The 21,323-nt window shown below is 39.8% G+C and overlaps 1 protein-coding gene across 1 annotated transcript; it reads right to left on the reverse strand.

Annotated features, from left to right (window-relative positions):
• Positions 1-10,127: 10,127 nt before the first annotated feature.
• Positions 10,128-10,958, reverse strand: LOC125075571. The gene has a single exon (XM_047687283.1). The coding sequence runs from the start codon at positions 10,956-10,958 to the stop codon at positions 10,128-10,130; it is 831 nt and encodes a 276-aa protein (XP_047543239.1).
• Positions 10,959-21,323: the final 10,365 nt, after the last annotated feature.

Consider the following 21,323-nt stretch of genomic DNA (forward strand, 5'->3'; position numbering starts at 1 on the left):
TATCGCTAAAACAGCGATCTCTTCCAGGCAACCTTTGGTAGAGGAGAGAGATAGGATGGTAGGGGTGTACAAATTATTTAATACATAAAAAAAATAGATACAAATATATATATATATATATGTCGGAGGAAGCCATTGATGGAGTTGCTTGTTGATTGTACGATACTGCATAAAATTGTCTCTTTATCATCTAAACACATTTTATAAATCTTAATATAATTTATTACGAATTCTTACATTGTTGTAAAGCCTAAAACATGTTTCTAATAACGGATTTGTGATTATATTTAAAGTAGGAAGTTATTAAGTAGCCATTGTCAACTGAATTACTGTTTAACGCATAGTGTGCAATGTTTAATGTTTATTGAAATTGTAAAAGGTTCTAATAACTTTTAATTTGATCTTACTTTATAAGTTACGTTTTTCACGGATTAAATAACATTATTATCGTAATTTAAGCAACGACCAATCAGAGCAGAGCACGTGGCTTGAGTGAGGTCGAGGCGTCATCTTTATATAAGGCAGTTTGACGGTTGTCAGAAGCGGAGTTGTAAATTGGGAATGGATCGAGTTGGGTCCTTGAAGTTGGTTTATTGGTGGTGTTAAGAAGTGGCGCTTTGAACTCACTGCTCGGTCTTAACAGTTAAAACTTCTCTTTCTGATTATTATTAATTATCGGTTTGAGTGTGTAACTTTGATTTTGTGTGATTTAAACGTGCTGAAACTAAATTAAATATTGTGAAAACTATAATCAACGTGTTTTGTGTTCGCACTTTACCCTCATGACGCCCACTAAGCCCGTAACCATTGACAACGATGGCAACAAAAATGATGTTCTCCGACATATATATATATATATGTACATATACGATACATAAATAAATATTCCATAAATATATAATTATATAACAATATAATATACATATACATTATAAATATATACATTTACATACTATAGATACTTACATAATAAATAAAATATTGAATTACAGTATTTCTTCATGAAGCAAGATAGTGCTCTTTTATCATTTTTTTAAAAGAAGAAATAGTTGGTGCACGTCTTGCTTCTAGTGGAAGAGAGTTCCAAAGACGAATTGAATGGACTGTAAATGAGTCACTATAAAAAGATGTTGTATGGGGTATTTTTAGCACCAAATTCTCTTCAGAGCGAAGATTATGACTATGTGAAGAACTGAGAAATTGAAAACGTTCTTTTAGATATGAAGGAGAGGACGGATTGAACAGAATACAGTACAGAAGTTGAAGGATGTGAGTATTCCTGCGAAGCCGGATTGGGAGCCACTTGAGCTTTTTACGAAATTCAGAAACGTGATCAAATTTACGAAGACCAAATATGAATCTGATGCAAAAATTTTGGAGACGCTCAAGTATATTAAGTTGCTCCTCTTTTAGATCAAGATAACATGCGTCAGCATAATCGAGAATTGGTAGTAGGAGTGACTGTGCTAACATAATTTTGGTAGGGATGGGTAGAAAGTTGCGTAATCTTCGAAGGGAGCCAACGGCTGCAAAAATTTTTTTACTAGCCTCACTTATCTGTGGTTCCCAAGATAGGTGTTGGTCAAAGGTAATTCCCAAATTCCTAGCTGTAACACTGAACGGTATGTTAACACCGCTAAAGTGTACAGCTGGGAGATCCGAAAAAGATATACGTGAAATTAATTTTGAACTACCAATAATCAGCACCTGTGTTTTATTTGGGTTTACACGTAATCCAAATGCAGTAGACCACTTTGAAATATTTAACAAATCATTATTAACTAAATGTATAGTTTCAGGAAGGTTCGCAATTTTACTTTGTGAATCGATCTGAAGATCATCTGCATACAGGTGATAGAGAGAAGATATATGAGAAGTGATGGTACTTATAAAGACGGAAAACAAGAGGGGAGACAACACGCCACCTTGTGGAACGCCAGCAGTTATAGGAGCCCATTCTGAGAAAGAATCTTGAACTCTTATCCGTTGCCGGCGCCCATACAAGTAAGAATGAAACCAATCAATTACTTTAGGAGATATGTTAAGAGAACACAAAATAGCGAGAAGAATATCAAAGTCTACAGTGTTGAAAGCATTACTAAAATCTAATAATGTCAACACAGTAACCTGTTGATTATCCATTCCTAATCTAATGTCATCAGTTATTTTGATCAGAGCCGTAGTCGTACTATGACCAGGACGAAAGCCAGATTGTAAAGGATTCAATAGGACATTTTTTGAAAGGTATTGGTTTAATTGATTGTGAATAAGGCGCTCAAGTACTTTAGACAGGAAAGGGAGAATGGATATAGGACGATAATCAGTGTAAGATGAAGGATTTGTTTTTTTGGGGAAGGGGATGACTTGTGCGTCTTTCCAGGATTCAGGGAATTCACAAAGGATAATGGATTGGTTTCAAATATGTGTGACTACAGGAATTATGATATCTAGGATTGGGAGGATCATCTTACGACTAATGCAATCCGAACCAATGGCATCAGAATTTATTGCTAAAATATTCTTCTTAACATCACTATCAGTAAATTGACTAAAGGAAAAAGGAGAATTTTCAGGAGTTGATTTAGCAGAAATTTCTTTTAAAGTATTAGACTTCACAACAGTGTCGAAAGTTTGAGAGGACGAAAAATGATTATTTAATTCATTTAAATTAATATTATGAGTATTTATGTTTTTAGATGTTTTTCCAACTCCTAAGGACTTGAGAAATTTCCAGACTCTAGCTGACTCCTCTTCCTCAGCTATAGATTTATGGATATGGCGTCGTTGATTATCTCTACATAGCCTGTTGCAGCGATTGCGAACCTTCAGATACTTGTCGCGATTTGTGTCAGTCGGATTACACCTATACTTGGCCTTGGCAACATTCTTTCTTTCTTGGAGCTTCTTTATTTCAGGAGTGAGCCAAGGTGCAGGAAGGTGTTTTAGCCGGACAGGACGGATTGGTGCATGTAAATCATACTTTAGAGTAATCCTTTATGGTGATAGTTACGGGATGTAGAAATAATATGCGAGACTTCTTAGTTGACACGTTTATTTGTCGCTACAGTTGGTAAGCGAGTGAGTTTTCAGAGGTGTCGCGCTAACATTTATACCAAACACAAAATATATACTAAGCACTATTTGTACCCCTACAATATTCCCCCCTTTTTTAAAAAAAAATACAATGTAACAAACAAAAAAATATAAATAGAAATAAAATAATTGTCATATCAACTTTTACTGGGAACAATTGCACGTGGCCTGCAGTGGTAGGTCTAAACATTAAAAAGATAAGTAGGCACGCGCTATACCAACGTTTCTATGCGTATTGCACTGCAGGTGGTTGTTGACCAGTTTTGTCGACCTGATTTGATGATATAGCAAATATTACTTCTTTACGTGTCCACTTCTTAATACCCTTTTTACATCTTGTCACAGTTATGTAGAATCCGAAACACAAGATTATTATAATCACAGTTATAAAAATAATTGAATATGTTTCGATCTTTTGCTCGATTGCACTGGTACTGGCGCCATTCGCGCCATTTTGCGCAATTACAATTTCCTCTTGTTTACTGTGTGATTTTCCCATTTTATTACAAGTTAAAGAAATCTTCACAATAGAAATGAACAAAATTCTACAAAATTGTGTAAAAAAATAAAACTGATAGTTGTAAAAAAAAAAAAATGCATATGTCTTAACCTAGTTAATTTATACGTAAACTTATAGTCTAGTGAATGCTATGCGAGGCTATGCTACTCAGTTCAGTGCTATACTAATGGTGATAAATGTTTATTAGAGCTTTATCGTATCTCCTAGCAAACATTCGCTTGCGCTGTACACACTTTTATTGTAAAAACCTGACCGGCGGTTTTATCACGCGGCCCGAACGTGTGGTATGATACATATTGCTAACGGGTTCAATTCTCGTTTGTGCAATAGTTACCATACTTGAACTCTCTGTACTAGCGTTATCATCAGACGTTTCCTTAAAAACGTATGCAGGCTTTAATCTATCGATAGATATATTAGCTTTTCTATCGGGCAACTGAATAGTGTAGACCTTGGACCCCTTGTGTAAAACGCGATATGGACCGTCGTAAGGGCGTTTTAAAGGTCTGCGTACCGTATCATCTCTGACAAAAACGAAATCGCAATTTACTAACTCACTATGTACGAAAAACGCGCGAGAGTTATCATGTGGTTCTGGTATTGGTCTTAGCTGTTTTATGTACTTTTGTATATTATTTACTAATGTATGAGGCTCTGAGATACTCACCTGGGTCTGGTCGCAGAAATCTCCTGGAAGACGTAACGTACGGCCAAAGGTAAGTTCAGCTGCTGATACTCCGCTGTCACTGCGACCTGCTGCTCTGAGACCTAATAAAACGGTAGGTAATTCCTCTACCCATGACTTACTGTTCAAACGTGACATGAGCGCTGCTTTCAAGGTTCTGTGCCAGCGCTCGACAGCTCCGTTAGCCTGAGGATGGTAAGCCGTGGTGCGTATCCTGTTAATACCTAATAATTTCAAAAGTTGTTGAAAGAGTGAACTTTCAAATTGACGACCTTGGTCGGTTGTCAATTTCACTGGACATCCGTAACGACAGATCCAATTGATATATAACTCTTTCGCGACTGTCTCTGCGTTAATATCTCGTAAAGGATAAGCCTCCGGCCAACGCGTACAACGATCTACGATCGTCAAACAATATCTATATCCCTCTTGCGAAATCGGTAACTGGATTAAATCAATATGTATGTGCTCAAAACGATTAGCATGTGGAAATTGATTTAAATTTGAAAATGTATGACGATTTACTTTCGCTCGTTGACAATTTAAACAAGACTTTGACCATTTGTTAATGTCGCTATTCATATTAGGCCAAAAATATTTTTTACAGACTAATTTACGAGTGGCTCGAATACCTGGATGACTAAGGTCATGCACACTCTGAAATGCTATCCGCCTAAATGCTTTTGGTATATAAGGTCTCGCATTCTCCGTGGATACGTCGCAATATATCGGTTTATTACTGTTAGGTATAAATAATTTCTTAAAATTGTTAAAGGTTGCATTGGAATGTAAGTAAGTATCGGTTTCTTGCAATTCCGCAATTTTGTCAAAGTCGAGCGTCGTGGGACAATAAATTGTGTCAACACGTGACAATGAATCAGCTACTTCGTTACTATGCCCACTAATATGATGTATGTCTGTGGTGAATTCACTAATGTAGATTAAATGCCTAATTCTACGGGGTGTCTCGTCAGAATCTTTTCCTAATTTCGAAAATGCGTATGTTAATGGTTTATGATCAGTATACACGGTGATCCGGCGTCCCTCGAATATTTTACGAAAGTGTTTAATTGCCATATAAATAGCTAATAATTCGCGATCGTAAGTAGAATATTTTTGCTGGGCAACGGTTAGCTTTTTAGAAAAGTAGCCTAATGGTTCCCAAATTCCATTTACCTGCTGTTGTAAAACTGCACCTAAGCACGTATCAGATGCATCCGTCATCAAAGCGAGAGTCGTGTCTGTTCTCGAATGAGACAACGTAGCGGCCGTTTTTAGACCTAACTTACATTGTTCAAAGGCTTCACTTGCCTCTTTTGACCACTGAATTGCACTTTTATCTTTCTTTTTAGAACTGCCAAGGTACTGATTTAATAAAGATTGATAGGACGCTGCGTTTGGCAAGTGTAAACGATAAAAATTGACAATACCTATAAATCGTCGAAGTTTTTCGACTGTATCTGGCTTCGGGTAGTTGATGATAGCCTGGACCTTGTCTTCGGTCGGGCGAATACCCTGTGATGAAACATGATATCCTAAATATTCTAAGGAAGAGTGTCCGAAAACACACTAAGACAAATTTATTGTTATGCCGTACTTACTTAATCGTTGAAATATGATCTTTAAATGCTCTAGGTGTTGGGTTTCATTTTTACTTACAATAAGCGCATCATCGATATAATTGAAAACGAAATCTAATCCCTGAAAAACAGTGTCCATAAAGCGTTGAAATGACTGAGCTGCATTTCGCAACCCAAAGGTCATTCTAGGAAATTCAAAGAGTCCGAAAGGTGTCACTATTGCAGTTTTTTCAATATCACTCGGTGCGGTCTCGTTATAATGATATGCTCTATTTATGTCGATTTTCGAAAAAATGTTCTTCCCGGCTAACAAGTAGGTAAAATCTTGCAAACGTGGGATCGGGTATCTATCGGGTTTCGTAATCGCATTAAGGCGGCGATAGTCTCCGCATGGTCTAATGTCACCATTCTTTTTTTGTACTACATGTAAAGGACTAGACCACGAACTTTTTGAAGGACGACAGATACCCAATTCCATCATTTTTTGAAATTCCTCCTTAACGCGTTTGTATCTAGCGGGTGGCAGCGGTCTCGCACGAGCAAACACCGGTGGTCCCGTAGTTTCGATACAGTGCTGTACTGTAGTTGGTAGGGTCCGTGAATTGGTCCGTGAATGTTACAGGTTTAGTGATACTCGGAAACTGCGATAAAAGGTTATGATACGGATGATTTATGCTAACAGAAAGTACAGAAGGTTCATTATTGTTTACAATAGCCGTTATTATATTTAAGTCGGTAACCTGATCGATGAGTTTTCGTGAATTGACGTCAACAAGAAGTTTGTGGTGGCTTAAAAAATCGGCTCCTAATATTGGTTGTTTGACGTCTGCAATTACGAAATCCCATCGATAATCAATCAATCAAAAGCCAATCGTTGTCCACTGCTGAACATAGGCCTCTCCCAAGGTGCGCCAAAGCTCCCGGTCCTCCGCCTTCCGCATCCAGTCGGTCCCCGCCACCTTCATGAGGTCATCGGTCCACCTGGCTGGAGGGCGCCCTACGCTGCGTTTGCCGATTCGCGGTCTCCACTCTAGGACTCGTCTGCTCCAACGGCCATCGGTTCTACGACATACGTGACCAGCCCACTGCCACTTCAGCCTGCTAATTTTGCAAGCTATGTCGGTGACTCCGGTTCTTTTCCGGATAATCTCATTTCTGATCTTATCCTTCAAAGATACTCCGAGCATAGCTCGCTCCATAGCCCGCTGAGCGACTTTGAATTTGTGGACTAGTCCCGCAGTCAGTGTCCACGTTTCGGCACCGTATGTCATGGCAGGTAAGACGCATTGGTTGAAGACTTTCGTCTTCAAACTTTGCGGTATAGACGACGTGAGGACTTGACGAAGGTTGCCAAATGCTGCCCATCCCAAGCGAATTCTTCGATCGGCTTCCTTCTCGAAGTTGTTCCTACCGACTTGAATGACCTGTCCTAGGTAGGTATATTCACTGACAACTTCGAGAGGTTTCCCTTCGACGTATATCGGCCCCGGCACGACATGCCTATTGAACATGACCTTGGTCTTGTCCAAGTTCATACCGAGACCGACACGCCGGGAAGAATCGCTTAGGCTACGCAGCATTTCGGTTAGCTGTTCCAGCGACTCTGCTATGATGACGATATCGTCGGCAAATCGAAGGTGTGAGATGCACTCGCCGTTTACATTGACTCCATATCCAGTCCAATCCAGCGTCTTGAAGACGTCTTCCAACGCGTTGGTGAACAGTTTCGGGGATATTACATCCCCCTGTCTCACCCCTCTGCGCAGTTGGATCGCCTTCGTCTTACAGTCCTGGATGTGGACAGTCATTGTAGCGGCGTTGTACAGACACCTCAGTACCTCGATATATCTCCAATCGATATGACATCTCTGCAATGAGTCGAGCACTGCCCAGGTTTCGATGGAGTCAAAGGCTTTCTCGTAATCCACAAAAGCCATACACAGCGGCTGATTGTACTCTTCGGTCTTCTGCACAATCTGCCGAACAGTATGGATGTGGTCTACGGTGCTGTAGCCTGATCGAAAGCCGGCTTGCTCTGGGGGCTGGAACTCGTCAAGTCGCCTGGCGAGACGGTTCGTGACGACTCTTGAGAACAGCTTATACACGTGACTCAGGAGGGAGATTGGTCTGTAGTTCTTCAAGAGGGTTTTATCACCTTTTTTGAAGAACAGTACCACCTCACTCCCGCTCCACGTTTCCGGGGTCTTGCCATGTTGGATGACGGAATTAAAGAGGCTTGCTAGCTCTTTCAGGACCGGAGTCCCGCCTGCCTTAAGCAACTCTGTTGTGATTCCGTCATCTCCCGGAGCTTTGTTGTTTTTAAGCTGTTCTAGAGCCGCCCTAATCTCGCCTTGGTCAACGACCGGGAGCTCCTCGGAATAATGGCGCGTAAGAGGGGCGCGCTGGTCATCAATACTGATTCCCACAGGTTTATCCGATCTTGAAGAGAACAACTGCCCATAAAACCTCTCTACTTCTCCGACGATCTCAGGCCTTGAGGTAACGACCTTACCATTTTCAGTTTTAAGTTTCGTCAGACGCGGCCTCCCAAACTTGCGAGCGAACACTTTCGATCCCCGATTTTGCTCAATCGCAGCCTTGATGGCGCGGGTATTGGAGCATCGGAGATCGCGCCGCGTCAGCGTTTTTATTGTTCGGTTTAAGGCCTTATCTGACAAAAACGATGGTAGTTCTCGTCGTTTCCTCATGAGCTCGAGTGTCTCAGCAGAGAGTTTTGGTGCGCTGTCTCTTTTCTGTGGCGGAAAACACTTGCGGGATGCGTTTTGCAGTATTTTGACCAGCGTGTCGGTTTTCTTATCAATACTGCTTACGGTTTCCAACGCGGTGAATTGATTTTGAAGCTCCATTTGGAACTTTTCGGAGCCTTGAGCAGCCTGGAGCATGGTAGGTCGGAGAGTAGACCTCATCATTCGCGATCTTTCGGCTTTGAAGTCGATATCTAGAGTGCCTCTAACCAAGCGGTGATCACTACCGGTATTAAACCTGTTGATCACTGAGACATCTCTAAATATGTGCCTTTTATTCGAAATGATAAAGTCTATCTCGTTCCTTGTCACGTTATCGGGGCTTCGCCAGGTCCACTTCCTCTGGGGCTTCTTTTCAAAGAAAGAATTCATCAAAAAGAGCCCCTGCGCTTCGAGAAAGTTTACCAGCATTTGCCCCCTGTGATTTCTGCAGCCCAAGCCGTAAGGTCCGACTTTCGATTCACCTATATCTTGTACTCCCACTTTAGCATTAAAGTCTCCCATAACAACATTGCAGTGGGCCTTCGGGGTGTTGTTGAGGGCCTTTGCGATGTCCTCGTACATCGCTTCTACCACATCATCAGAGTATGCCGAAGTTGGCGCATATACCTGTACGACCTTCAGGGAGAACCTGTCGGAAAGTTTTAGGACAAGGTATGCTACCCGGTTCGACACACTACTGATTTCTACAATGCTGCTAATGAGATCCTTTTTGACCAGAAAACCGACACCACCCTGGGAGAGTTTATCACCTTCGCGGAAGTAGAGTAAGTTACCGGACTCTAGAGTTATCGTGTCCTCCCCCTGTCTTCGGACTTCAGATAACCCCAGTATATGCCAGTTTATATGACTTAACTCTACTTCTAATTCGGCGAGGTGATGGTCCAGCCTTATCGAGCGTCCATTATACGTTGCCATATGTAGTCGTCTTTTGTGGTAGCCTGCCATGAACCGGTGATTCTTTGCACCCCCTGCCCTGCCGATACCGCGACCGCTACCTTGGTCGGGCCAAGCGGGCTTGCCGGTAACTGGGGGCCTTTTTTTATGCGCATCTACCATGTAAGAGGATTTGCCCATACTCGCCACGCTGGGCAGGCGTGTTGGCGAGCGCAGTAGGGGTAAGTTGTTTACGGGGGAGACGCTGCTGCCCATCCCCCCTTTTCCCCGTCCCTTAGTCGCCTCTTACGACACCCACGGGAAGAGATGGGGGAGTGCTATTCTAAGCCCAGCACTCCATCGATAAGGTCGGCGCAAATTAAAATTTAATATAAGCGATCTCACTCCGTACGTTTTAATTTGTGTCCCGTTTGCGGCGAATAACGCATAGTCACTACACTTGCGGGTTTTATCTAATTTTGTTACTGGTAAAACGGAAACATTAGCGCCAGTATCAATTAAAAAATATAAACCTGTATTGCGGTCCATGATGCGTAGGCGGCGACAAGGAGAGACAGCACAGAGATCCGCCTGTGTCTGCGCCTCTTCTAGTTTTCCGGGTGTATTCTCCACGCGCAAGGTTTTGCACATTTGATTGCCCTCGCGCGGAAACGGTGATGGTAATAGCATAGCCAATCTGGGCTCTCCGGAGTGCGCCGCGGTCTTTGTGACGAAGGATCACGACTTCGATTTCGGGATGTTGAGCGTGAGCGACCGCCATCTCGACGGTGTTGAAATCTTGGCCTTGTTCTTTTTAATTCCGCAACTTCGCAGCTAAGTTTGGCTATTTCTGCCATTATCCGATCGGTATCGGTCGACGTGTGGGGCTTTATATGGGCTATTTCCGCGATCTGCATGGGTTTCGAAGTTTCCACGATCTTGTCGGCGATGACGGCGAGATTTTCCAACTCCTTAACCTCGGTGACTGCAAGTCCAACGCGGACTGACGATGGAAGGTGTCCTTGCCACAGTATACGGAGAGTGTCATCCGGAATTTTATCTCTAGCGAGGTCTCTCATCCGCCTCAAAAGTTGTGAGGGTTTTTGTTCCCCCGGCTCTATCTCGCTCAACAGTTTTTGAAACTGGCGAGTCTCCGATTCTTCAAACACGGTCAATAAACGGGCCTTGAGAGCTTCATACTTTTTGACCTCCGGCGGATGCAAAAGAATATCGCTCACCTGTTGCACTACATCCTTCCCCAATTTGGCGATCACGTGGTTGAATTTTACTTCATCACTGAATTTTTGCGGGTTGAGTACTGCCTCGCATTGTACGAACCATAGTCTCGGCTGGTCGCACCAGAATTCGGGAATTCTCGAGGTTACTGTGATTGACGCTAACTCCACTACATCCGATTGTGATCTTATTGGTGTAGTCATGGTCCTTTTCTACTTAAAAAAAACCTTACAGGTAGATTACGTCGGGGTCACCACTTTAGAGTAATACTTTATGGTGATAGTTACGGGATGTAGAAATAATATGCGAGACTTCTTAGTTGACACGTTTATTTGTCGCTACAGTTGGTAAGCGAGTGAGTTTTCAGAGGTGTCGCGCTAACATTTATACCAAACACAAAATATATACTAAGCACTATTTGTACCCCTACAATACAGTTGAGTTATTAGGGAATTAAAATATGTAACTTGTTCATTAACTGTATCAACATTCAAAATAACACTCCAATCAATGTTGGCAGCATCCTTCCGCACACTATTCAAATCCATTCCACCAAAATTACGCTGCAGAAGAAGTCTCGATTTTGCTTTGGGTGGTTTGATTTTATAGGAGAGGTAAAGAAGATCATGATATGAAAAAGCAAGGGCTGAGCACTGCCCATGCTTTTCAACATGATCAACGGAAGAGACCAAAATTAAGTCAAGAAGAGAAGGGATAGAGTTAGGGAAGGAATGAGTAGCAGATAGGGGTAGGATTTGTAAATCTGCACTATTCAGTACAGATTTCAACAGACTAGAGCGATGGTCATTTTTTAAGAGACATGTATTAAAATCTCCCATAAGAATGGTATGGGCAAACAACGGTTTAAATCGCTCTAGAAGGATTTCAAATGATGAAAAGTAATCGACCGTGTGGTTAGGACTATAGTAAACACCTAATAACATCTTAATATGACCAAAGATAACCTCAATAAAAAGGTGTTCAGCCCCTTCAACGGACAGAGGTGTCGATTGACTTATAATTCAAAAAGGAATGTGAGAACGGAGATAGATCGCCACTCCACCACCTGCCCGACCTACACGGTCGTTACGGATCAAATGAAATCCAGGAAGAGAGTAGGAAGTAGAAGGTAAGCAGGGTTTAAGCCAGGACTCAGATACGAGGATAGCATGTATTTTATTGCAATCGAATGAATTTTAAAATTTTAGTTATTTGAAACAGCCTGGAGGCGATCATTTCATTCCCAAGGTGTGCAGTCAACTAAAAAGTCATTAGTGTTGTAATATCCTTTAGCACACAAACGCTCTTTAACGACTCTTTTGAATTTTATAATTGAATAATTTTGAACGTTTTCTAGGATCCTGTTGTAAAAATGTAAACATTGCCCCAAAAAAGAGTTACTAACCCTGTGTAATCGGGTACTTGGAGTAACAAGTTTATTATATATTATACTAATAAGATTAATTTTGGAGTATAATATATATATTAGAGTATATAATAAGTTTATTATATACCACAAAAGCTTATCATAGAGATATCCTGGTGATTTGGATTTTATGACTCCGAATAAAAGTAAAGCGAAATGCAATTGTCTGCGGTAGTCAGTCCTTAAAGATTTGGCTTCATTAATGTAAGGCGTTACATGAGCACGTGGCGGAATGTTACAACAATAACGAGCGCAGGCATTCTGTACTTTTTGAATGGCCGTTTTTGAGCGAGCAAGCATTCGTGGCCCTATCACTGTATCGGCATAATTTAATTTTGACAGCACCAGTGACTCACACAGTGTAACACGTAATTCGTTTGATAGAGACTCTCGTACACGGTACAGTAATTTTAAACGGTAAAAACAGTTACGAACGGTATTATTTACTTGTTTTTCAAAACGCAAGTTTTCGTCCATAATGACGCCTAGATTTTTAGCTTCGGTGACTCTTTCAATAATTTCATCGTTTATAGATATAATAGGGCTATAACTAGATAATTGTTTAATTTGTTTGTTTGTGCCAAATATCATATATTTAGTCTTCTTCGCATTTAAAACTAGGGTGTGGGATTGTGACCATGCAAATATTCTATTTAAATCATCATTTAAGTTTTTAACGGCAGCTTCTAGGTTCGACAAATGAAATGATGTATAAACTTGTAAATCGTCCGCATAAACATGACAATCACTATTTATAATACAACTCGTTACGTCCGCCGTATATAATATAAACAATAAAGGCCCTACGATTAAGCCTTGGGGCAAGCCTCGTGTTACTGGACGACACGGAGAACATGCTATAGTGCCATCTTCACCTATTAATTCCACTGATTGTCTTCTATAAGTTAAATAACTTGCAAACCAATCTATAGCGGTTTTATCAAAACCATAGTACGCCAGTTTTGCAACAAGTAAAGAGATATTTATATTTATTTCAAACGCTCGAGAGTAATCTAACAAAACCAGCAGAGTAACTTAACCAGAGTCCTGGGCACTAAGTATGTCATCTAGAACCGTGGTGAGTGCGGTAGTAGTACGATGCTTTCTAAAGCCAGATTGAACATCAGGTAGGATATTATTTTTTTCTAGAAATTCAGATAGTTGGATGTAGAATACTTTTTCCAGTACTTTAGATAAACATGGGAGTACGCTGATAGGACGCAAATCAGACAATGAAACTGGATTATTCAATTTTGGTATAGGTTTAATAAGAGCCTCCCTCCATAGGTCAGGAAAGTTGCTAGACTGAATAGATTTATTGATATTTTTTGTTACAGCAGGGAGGGAGGAAGAAAGTGTCATCAAAATCATATCCAAAGAGATTCCGTCCTTACCGATGGCGTTCGATTTGAGCTTATGGATCATTTTTGACACAGTATCTTCATTAACGGTTTTTAGGTGGAAGGTTTCTGTAGAGAATTTTGATGAAGAATACTTTTGAATAATTTGCGGGGAGACATAATCATTACCAGGAATATTTAGAAAATGATTGTTTATAACCTGAGGATCGTTAAAATGACTAGGTAAGATTAGATCCGACTTAGGTTTTACCTCAAGGTGGTTTTTAAAATGTTTCCGCATGACTTTAGAGTTTTTTAAATTACAATTAATGTATGAGTTAAAGTAGGCATTTCTTTCATTTGCAATTGCATCATCTACAATTTTTTTCATTTTTTTATAATTTTCTCTATTAGCCTCGCTCTCATCTATACGCAATTTGCAATGAGCTTCATCGCGACATTTCATCATACGTTTAATAGCAAAAGTAATCCAAGGGTAATCATTATGTCTTATATATATGGTTTTAAGGGGAGCTAAGGTGTTAAAAATATGCATTATGTTAGTTGTAAAATGAGAAACGAGTAAATCTATACAATAATCGGGATTAGAATATGTATGCCAGTCAATGCATTCCAACAGGACCTTAAGCTGATCTATGTTTATATCTCTAATAGGTCTTAATAGCTTTTTCCTCGGGCGAATTTTTTCTTTCACAATATTAAGCTCAAATGAAAGGAAAGAATGACTACTCAGACTATTTACATAATCGACATTAACTTTAATATGGTTTATATTTGAACAGACAAGGTCAATCAACGTTTCGCTATGGCTAGTAAAATGTGTCGGCTCGGAAACGTGTTGTATTAAGCTAAAATAATCCAAGTATTTGTTAAAAAGGATTGGGTGATTGTCTTGTTTATTCAGGAGAATAATGTTGAAATCACCCAATAAAATAATATAATCATAAAGGGGTAAAGACGCAATCGATTCGATTAAAGCATCTAGGAATTCTTGCACGTTTAACCATGGTGGTCTATAAGCTGTACCAATTATAATAGTTTTATTACTATGCCGAGTCCTAAGCCACATCTGTTCAACCCTAGATTCAATTGGATATTTGAGAATCTGTGTAGACAGCCCTCGTCTGATATAAAATCCTACACAGCCGCCACGCGAACGTATTGTTTCCGGTCTGGGTATATGACACAGACGGTAACCCGCGACCTTCGGTGCGCGCCCTTCCTCTCCACCCCGAAGCCATGTCTCGTTAAGAGCCAAAATGTCGGCGTTGTGTCGTTCTAAGGCAACTAAAAATTCTTCGTGGTGTGTACTAAGTGAACCAGGGTTTAAAAATCCAATTTTAATATTTTTTAAGCCCCCCATTTATAGTGTACTATAACAGTAAACGCATTGGAAGATAAGTACCATTGAAAACACACATATATGCTTATAAAATTACGCTTACACACATATATACATGATATATACGTGATTGTTCTCGTTTATGCACATATACTTACATATAAAGTTCCTAATATTAAAGATTTTAAAATTATTAGAAGAACGTAATTGGATGGCTTTAAAGATATGTTAAAATAATTTATTTCAATGTATATCACATGGGAGCTTTTGAATGTCACACCACTTTTTGTAATAAAACTATAATGATGCAAATTGCTATAAATATTTAAAATTACAAAAGGTAAAATGTTTTTCATCATATCATTACTAGACTTAAAAATAATTAAATACTTATAATAATTTACAGTAATATAGTAATAAAAACTTTTCATTAGAGTATCGATACAGAGTTTTGAAGTAAACAACAAAGTAACTAAGGGGTTTTCCAATAGGGACGCTTGAACTTTGAGAGCTGATTGCGGCCATGTTGTTTGAGTGACAGCTGTCAAATGCAGTGTGTTATATTCATTCCGTCCTCCCAAACCACCATGGCAGGTTACAGTGTCGAGCAGCACGTGCAAATCATAAAATTGTTTTATGAAAATGGGTCTTCAGTTCGAGCAACGTTCCGCACACTTCGCCCGTTTTACGGTCGCGATGATCGTCCTGCCGAGTCGACTATCCGTCGATTGGTGGACAAATTCGGGTCAGTTAACAATCAGCCGGTTCCCGTGCGTCAACGTAACGCGAGATCTGCCGAGAATATCGCCGCTGTGCGCGACAGTGTCCTCGAAAACCCGCGGCAGTCAATTCCGCGTCGCGCACAGGAACTCGGCCTTTCGCAGACGACAACTTGGCGAATTTTGCGTTGTGACTTGAGCCTGCACCCGTACAAGATCCAGCTGACCCAAGAGCTCAAGGTTAATGACCATAGACAGCGCCGTGTGTTCGCTGACTGGGCATTAGAGCAGTTGGAAGTTGACGCCGATTTTGGTAAAAAAATCATCTTCAGCGACGAGGCGCATTTTTGGATGAATGGCTATGTCAACAAGCAAAATTGCCGTATTTGGGACGAGACCAATCCACACGAGGTTCACCAAGTGGCAATGCACCCGCAGAAAGTGACTGTTTGGTGCGGATTTTGGGCCGGAGGCGTGATTGGTCCGTATTTTTTCGAAAACGATAATGGTGTGGCCGTCACCGTCAATGGTGAGCGATACTGGTCGATGATAACCAACTTCTTTTGGCCTGAAATCGAGAATATGGATCTGGACAACATGTGGTTTCAACAGGACGGCGCTTCGTGCCACACAGCACACGCTACGATGGAAGTTCTGCACGAGCAATTTCTGGACATGGTCATCTCGCGCGGAGGCGACGTGAACTGGCCACCGAGATCGTGCGATTTGACCCCGCTGGACTTTTTCTTGTGGGGTTTTCTTAAGTCGCAGGTCTATGCCAACAAGCCGCAAACCGATGCCCTCAAAGTCAACATACGCCACGCCATCGATCAAATACAGCCCGATTTGTGCGCCAGAGTCATCGAAAATTGGACCTTTCGTGTGCGCGCCACCAACCGAAGCCGTGGCGGTCATTTGAATGATGTCATATTCCATACATAATGGGGTCGATAGACCTTCCAAATAAAAAAAAAATTCGCAAATATCTCTCCTACATGTATTTTTTTTTGCATTTCAAAGATCAAGCGCCCTTAATGGAAAACCCTTTATAATAAAAATAACTTAGAATAAAGAAACTCTTAAAATTCAAATTTAGCTGTCTCCAGAAATTTTTTTGATGTCACCCTCTCCTCGTACTCGGTGCACTGGGGCATCAAAGGTACGTCTAACATAAATGCGCTAGCCTTTTGTCCAAATGTATTTCCAACCTTTATTCCCGCCTTCTTCTTTGGCTTTGAAAAATAAGAATTTATTTAATTCCGTAAGGCGCTCGTTGACTTAGAAACGGCGCGGTTCTCCGTCTATAACGCTCGAGGAGTCGGCGCCTCGTCGTACACGCGCCGCACGTAACATATCATTGCGCAATGCGCGCCGCGTCAACCGTACAGTGATAGGACGCGGGCGCGGCTGCTCGCCGCTACTCAAAGTATCGCGACTTGGACCCGATCGCTGCGCGCTCACAATGTCGACGTCCTGAAGATTAACGCCTATTTTCTTGGCCACCAGCGTGACAATTTGAAGCACATTTTCTCCGGACTTTTATGCCAAGCCTGATATCTCCAGATCATTAGAGAAGCATTCTTGCTCCCGGTCATTAAGCTCAGAACTAAGTTGAGTAACTACTTCATGAGAGATATCGTCCCGGTTCAGGCTGCTACCTGCTTTCTGCTGCTCCAATGAAGATAAACGCTCCTCAATAATGTCCACGCGATTATTAAATTCTGTGATACAGGAATTTAATTTGGCTAGCTCGAGTCTAAAAGATGTCATCTCTCCAGAGACCATGGCTAATTAATAATAATAATAATTATAATAATAATAATCTTTATTGGCTGAATAAATTACACTACTACAGACACAAAATGTATAGTAATTAAAACAGAACAAAACGACACTTATCCAAAATGTAATACAAAAATTATACACAAAACAAAAAATGAAAAAACAAAAGAGATAAAAAAATAAATAAAAATAACTTAGAAAAGAAATGGTAGTAGGTATGTATAAGTGCGCAGCAGTGTAATTCAGCCAAAAGGAGACCACTCAGTATACGTAGAAACATGTTAGCTTCTACACTGATTTTCAGTGGCCTCCTAATGTCATTACTGACAGCCGTTGCAGATAAAAGATATAATTTAAAAGGAAAAAAAAACAATATAAATTTATAAAAATTGAACATGAAGGAACCAAACATAGAAAGTAAATTTATATAATATAAAGAACTAAGGACAATAAAAATATGTTTAATTGTCGCGCCAGCGTTCAGCGGCGCGGGGCGTATCGGGGCGCGCGGGAGGACGGCATAAGCGTAGTATACCTAATAGTTAATAATAAATATTGGGTTTTATTAAGTATGAATGCAGCGTCTGACAGCAAACACCGTATTTCCCGCGCGCCGCTCGCTTGTCCCACATTCACGAACATTACAACAAATGCAAATAGTGACACAATTAACATATTGATTCAGGTTAAAATTGGACAGAACAGTATCAGGTAAGAAATTGTATATATAGTATTCGTTGTTGTGTTTACACACACATTAACTTAAGCTGTGTAATTTGTGCAATTATGGCCAATGATTAATATTCTAGAAATAGGTTATTTATCTTGCCTTCTTTTTTTTAGGTTAAGGATTTTAAAGTTACATACAAGCAAAGGAGGATAGACGGTTACAGTAAAAAACGGGCGGTTAAAACAGTGGAAGTGTACTAGGAAGCCAAGGTCAAGGGATGAGTTCCCCAAGCGCTGACCAGAACCTAGCCTATTGCTTTCGTGCCGCAAACAGACAGGTTCGCATAATTAGATCTTTAAAAAGATGTAATAATTATATACACATATATAGATACAAATACATACGTTATTGTTACACATACTCATTGTTAGAGAACCAAATTAAATAAATTAACAAATACATATATGAATAATATAACATTTTGATTAATAATAATAGGCAATAATTAACTACAATCTTTTTGTTTTTCTAATAAAAATAATTTATATTTATATCTGAAATTTGTTATTGTTTTCAGGTTACGAAGAGGAGGAGGCAGGTCATTCCAGCACCTAGTGGCGCAGAACCTAAAGCTTCCTCGGAAACTCACCGTTCTATGTATTGGCATTCGAAGTTTAATCAATGACGCTCTAGTGACATGCTCACTATCATTATTTCCTAACCACTGTAATTTATGATAGAGGTAAGGTGGAACCTGGTATTTTATAGTGCCAAAAAGTAACGTAGCGAAATGTAATTGCATACGATAATTCATTTTTAAGATGTTAGCATTATTTAAATATGGTGTGATATGTGTACGTGGCGGTATTTTAAAGCAGTAGCGAGCGCAGGCGTTCTGGACTCGTTGGATGATTTTTTTTGTACGTTCAAGTAAACGGGGCCCTATAACTACATCTGCATAATTAAATTTAGAAAGAACTAACGCCTCACAAAGTCTAATGCGTACTTTGGTAGAAATGGAGTCTCTAATATTATAAAGAATTTTTAACCTATAAAAACTGTTTTTGGCAATATTATTTACATGCTTTTCAAAACGAAGTTCCTCGTCAAATAGAACACCTAGGTTGCGCGCTTCAGTCACCCTTTGTATACGTACACCTTTTATATCAATATTTGGATCACAATTACTAATAATTTGAATTTGCCGCTCTGTACCAAGTATCATGTATTTAGTTTTGTTAGGATTCATTTCTAACGTGTTTGAAATTGACCAACGGGCTATACGATCCAAATCTTGGTTGAGTTGTTGCAAAGCTGCTTGTACCTTACATGGCTTAAAAGAAATATACAACTGCAGATCATCAGCATACAAGTGATAGTTGCAGTGATTAATTTGTTTTACAATATCAGTTGTATAAATCGTAAATAAAATTGGTCCTAAAATTGAGCCTTGTGGTACTCCTCTAGTTACATGCCTTATGTCAGATTTAGCAACACTCCCATCTTCTGACTTAATCTCTACGTATTGGCTGCGGCAACTCATATAACTCGCAAACCATTGTACAGTTTTGTCGTCGAATCCATAATATGACAGCTTTGATATCAACAATGGAATGTTTATGGTGTCAAACGCACGAGAGTAGTCTAGGAGTACTAGTATAGTACACTTGCCCCTGTCTCGAGCAGATAGGATATCATCGACAACGTCTGCTAAAGCAGTCGTAGTCCCTCGATTTTTCCTAAATCCTGATTGTTTATCTGGCAAAATGTTATTTAACTCCAAAAAGTCTCTTAGTTGATTGCATACAACTTTTTCAAGAATCTTGGACAAACATGGTAGAATGCTTATTGGACGTAAATCTTTAAATTCTAAGGGCGTGTCGATCTTAGGTATAGGTCTTTCAATAGCTTTGCACCAAAGATCTGGGAATTTGGAAGTTACTATGGAGGAGTTGACGATTGCAGTAATTACCTTTATTGTGTATTGAAGGGTTGGTAATATCATGTCCAGAGAGATTCCATCTGTTCCGATTGCATTAGAAGTTAATGTTTTAATAATTTTAAAAATTTCGGATTCTGTAACTGTTTTCAAATAAAAGCTTGCGTCACTAAATTTATTGCGTTGAAAATATTCAATAACTAATCGATCCGCATTTAGACTACCGGGAATTGCAAGGAAAAAAATATTAACTTCATTTGGGTCACGTAACTGTTCTGGTAGAATCAGATCACCTTTTCTATTGATGTTAACATTATATTTAATGTGTTTCCAAAGAATTTTTGCATTTTTTAAATTTTGATTAATAAAAGTTTCGAAATAAGCCTTTTTTTCGTTTTTAATTGAAACATGAACTATATTTTTCAAATCTTTGTAATAATTAATGTGCGCGTCTATTTTACTTTTACGTGCTCTTATATGCGCAATATCCCGTAGTCTCATCATAAACTTAATAATAGATGTGATCCAGGGATAATGACGGAACTTAGAGTGCAAGGATTTTAGAGGTGCCAATGTGTCATAAATGCGTCGAATCTCTGTATTAAATTGCCCTACCATATCATCTACGCATTGCAGTCCGGCAATGCAGTCCCAGTTCACAAGTGCCAGACATTTGTCTAATTCACTTGGATCTATAGATGTAATGTCCCTGTAAAAAATTTTTTTTGGTGTAAATTTATCTCTAGTTATAGTGACGTCACAAGATATAAATGAGTGACTGCTTAAAGTGCATACATAATCAACCCAGACCTGACAAACATCTGCATCGGTACAAAACAAATCTAAGAGAGTTTCACTGCGATTTGTGAAATGCGTTGGCTCATTAATGTGTTGCGTCAAATTTAAACTATTAAAGAAGTCAGTGAGTAATTTACTGTTTTTGTTATTTTTATCCAAATAATTAATATTAAAATCTCCAATGATGATGAGCTGATCCCGCCACGTAAACAAGGATAAAGTCTCGTACAAAGCATAAAAAAATGTTTGTACACTTAACCATGGTGGCCTATATGCCGTTCCTATTACTAGGTTTTTACCTCGACTTTTATAGCATATCCACATCTGCTCAACGCAAGGGGAGGGAGGGTGACTGAGGGTGCGAACATTCAGGCCTTTTCTGACATAAAATCCTACGCCGCCACCGCGTACGCGTATGTTTTGTGGGCGAGGTATATGCTGTAATTTGTAACCGGTATAATAGGAGCACGGCCTTCTTCTCCAGCCTTCAGCCAAGTCTCATTTAGGCCCAGAACGTCCACATTATGCGTC

This window comes from Vanessa atalanta, chromosome W (assembly GCF_905147765.1).
Source record: "Vanessa atalanta chromosome W, ilVanAtal1.2, whole genome shotgun sequence".
Lineage (NCBI taxonomy): Eukaryota > Metazoa > Arthropoda > Insecta > Lepidoptera > Nymphalidae > Vanessa > Vanessa atalanta.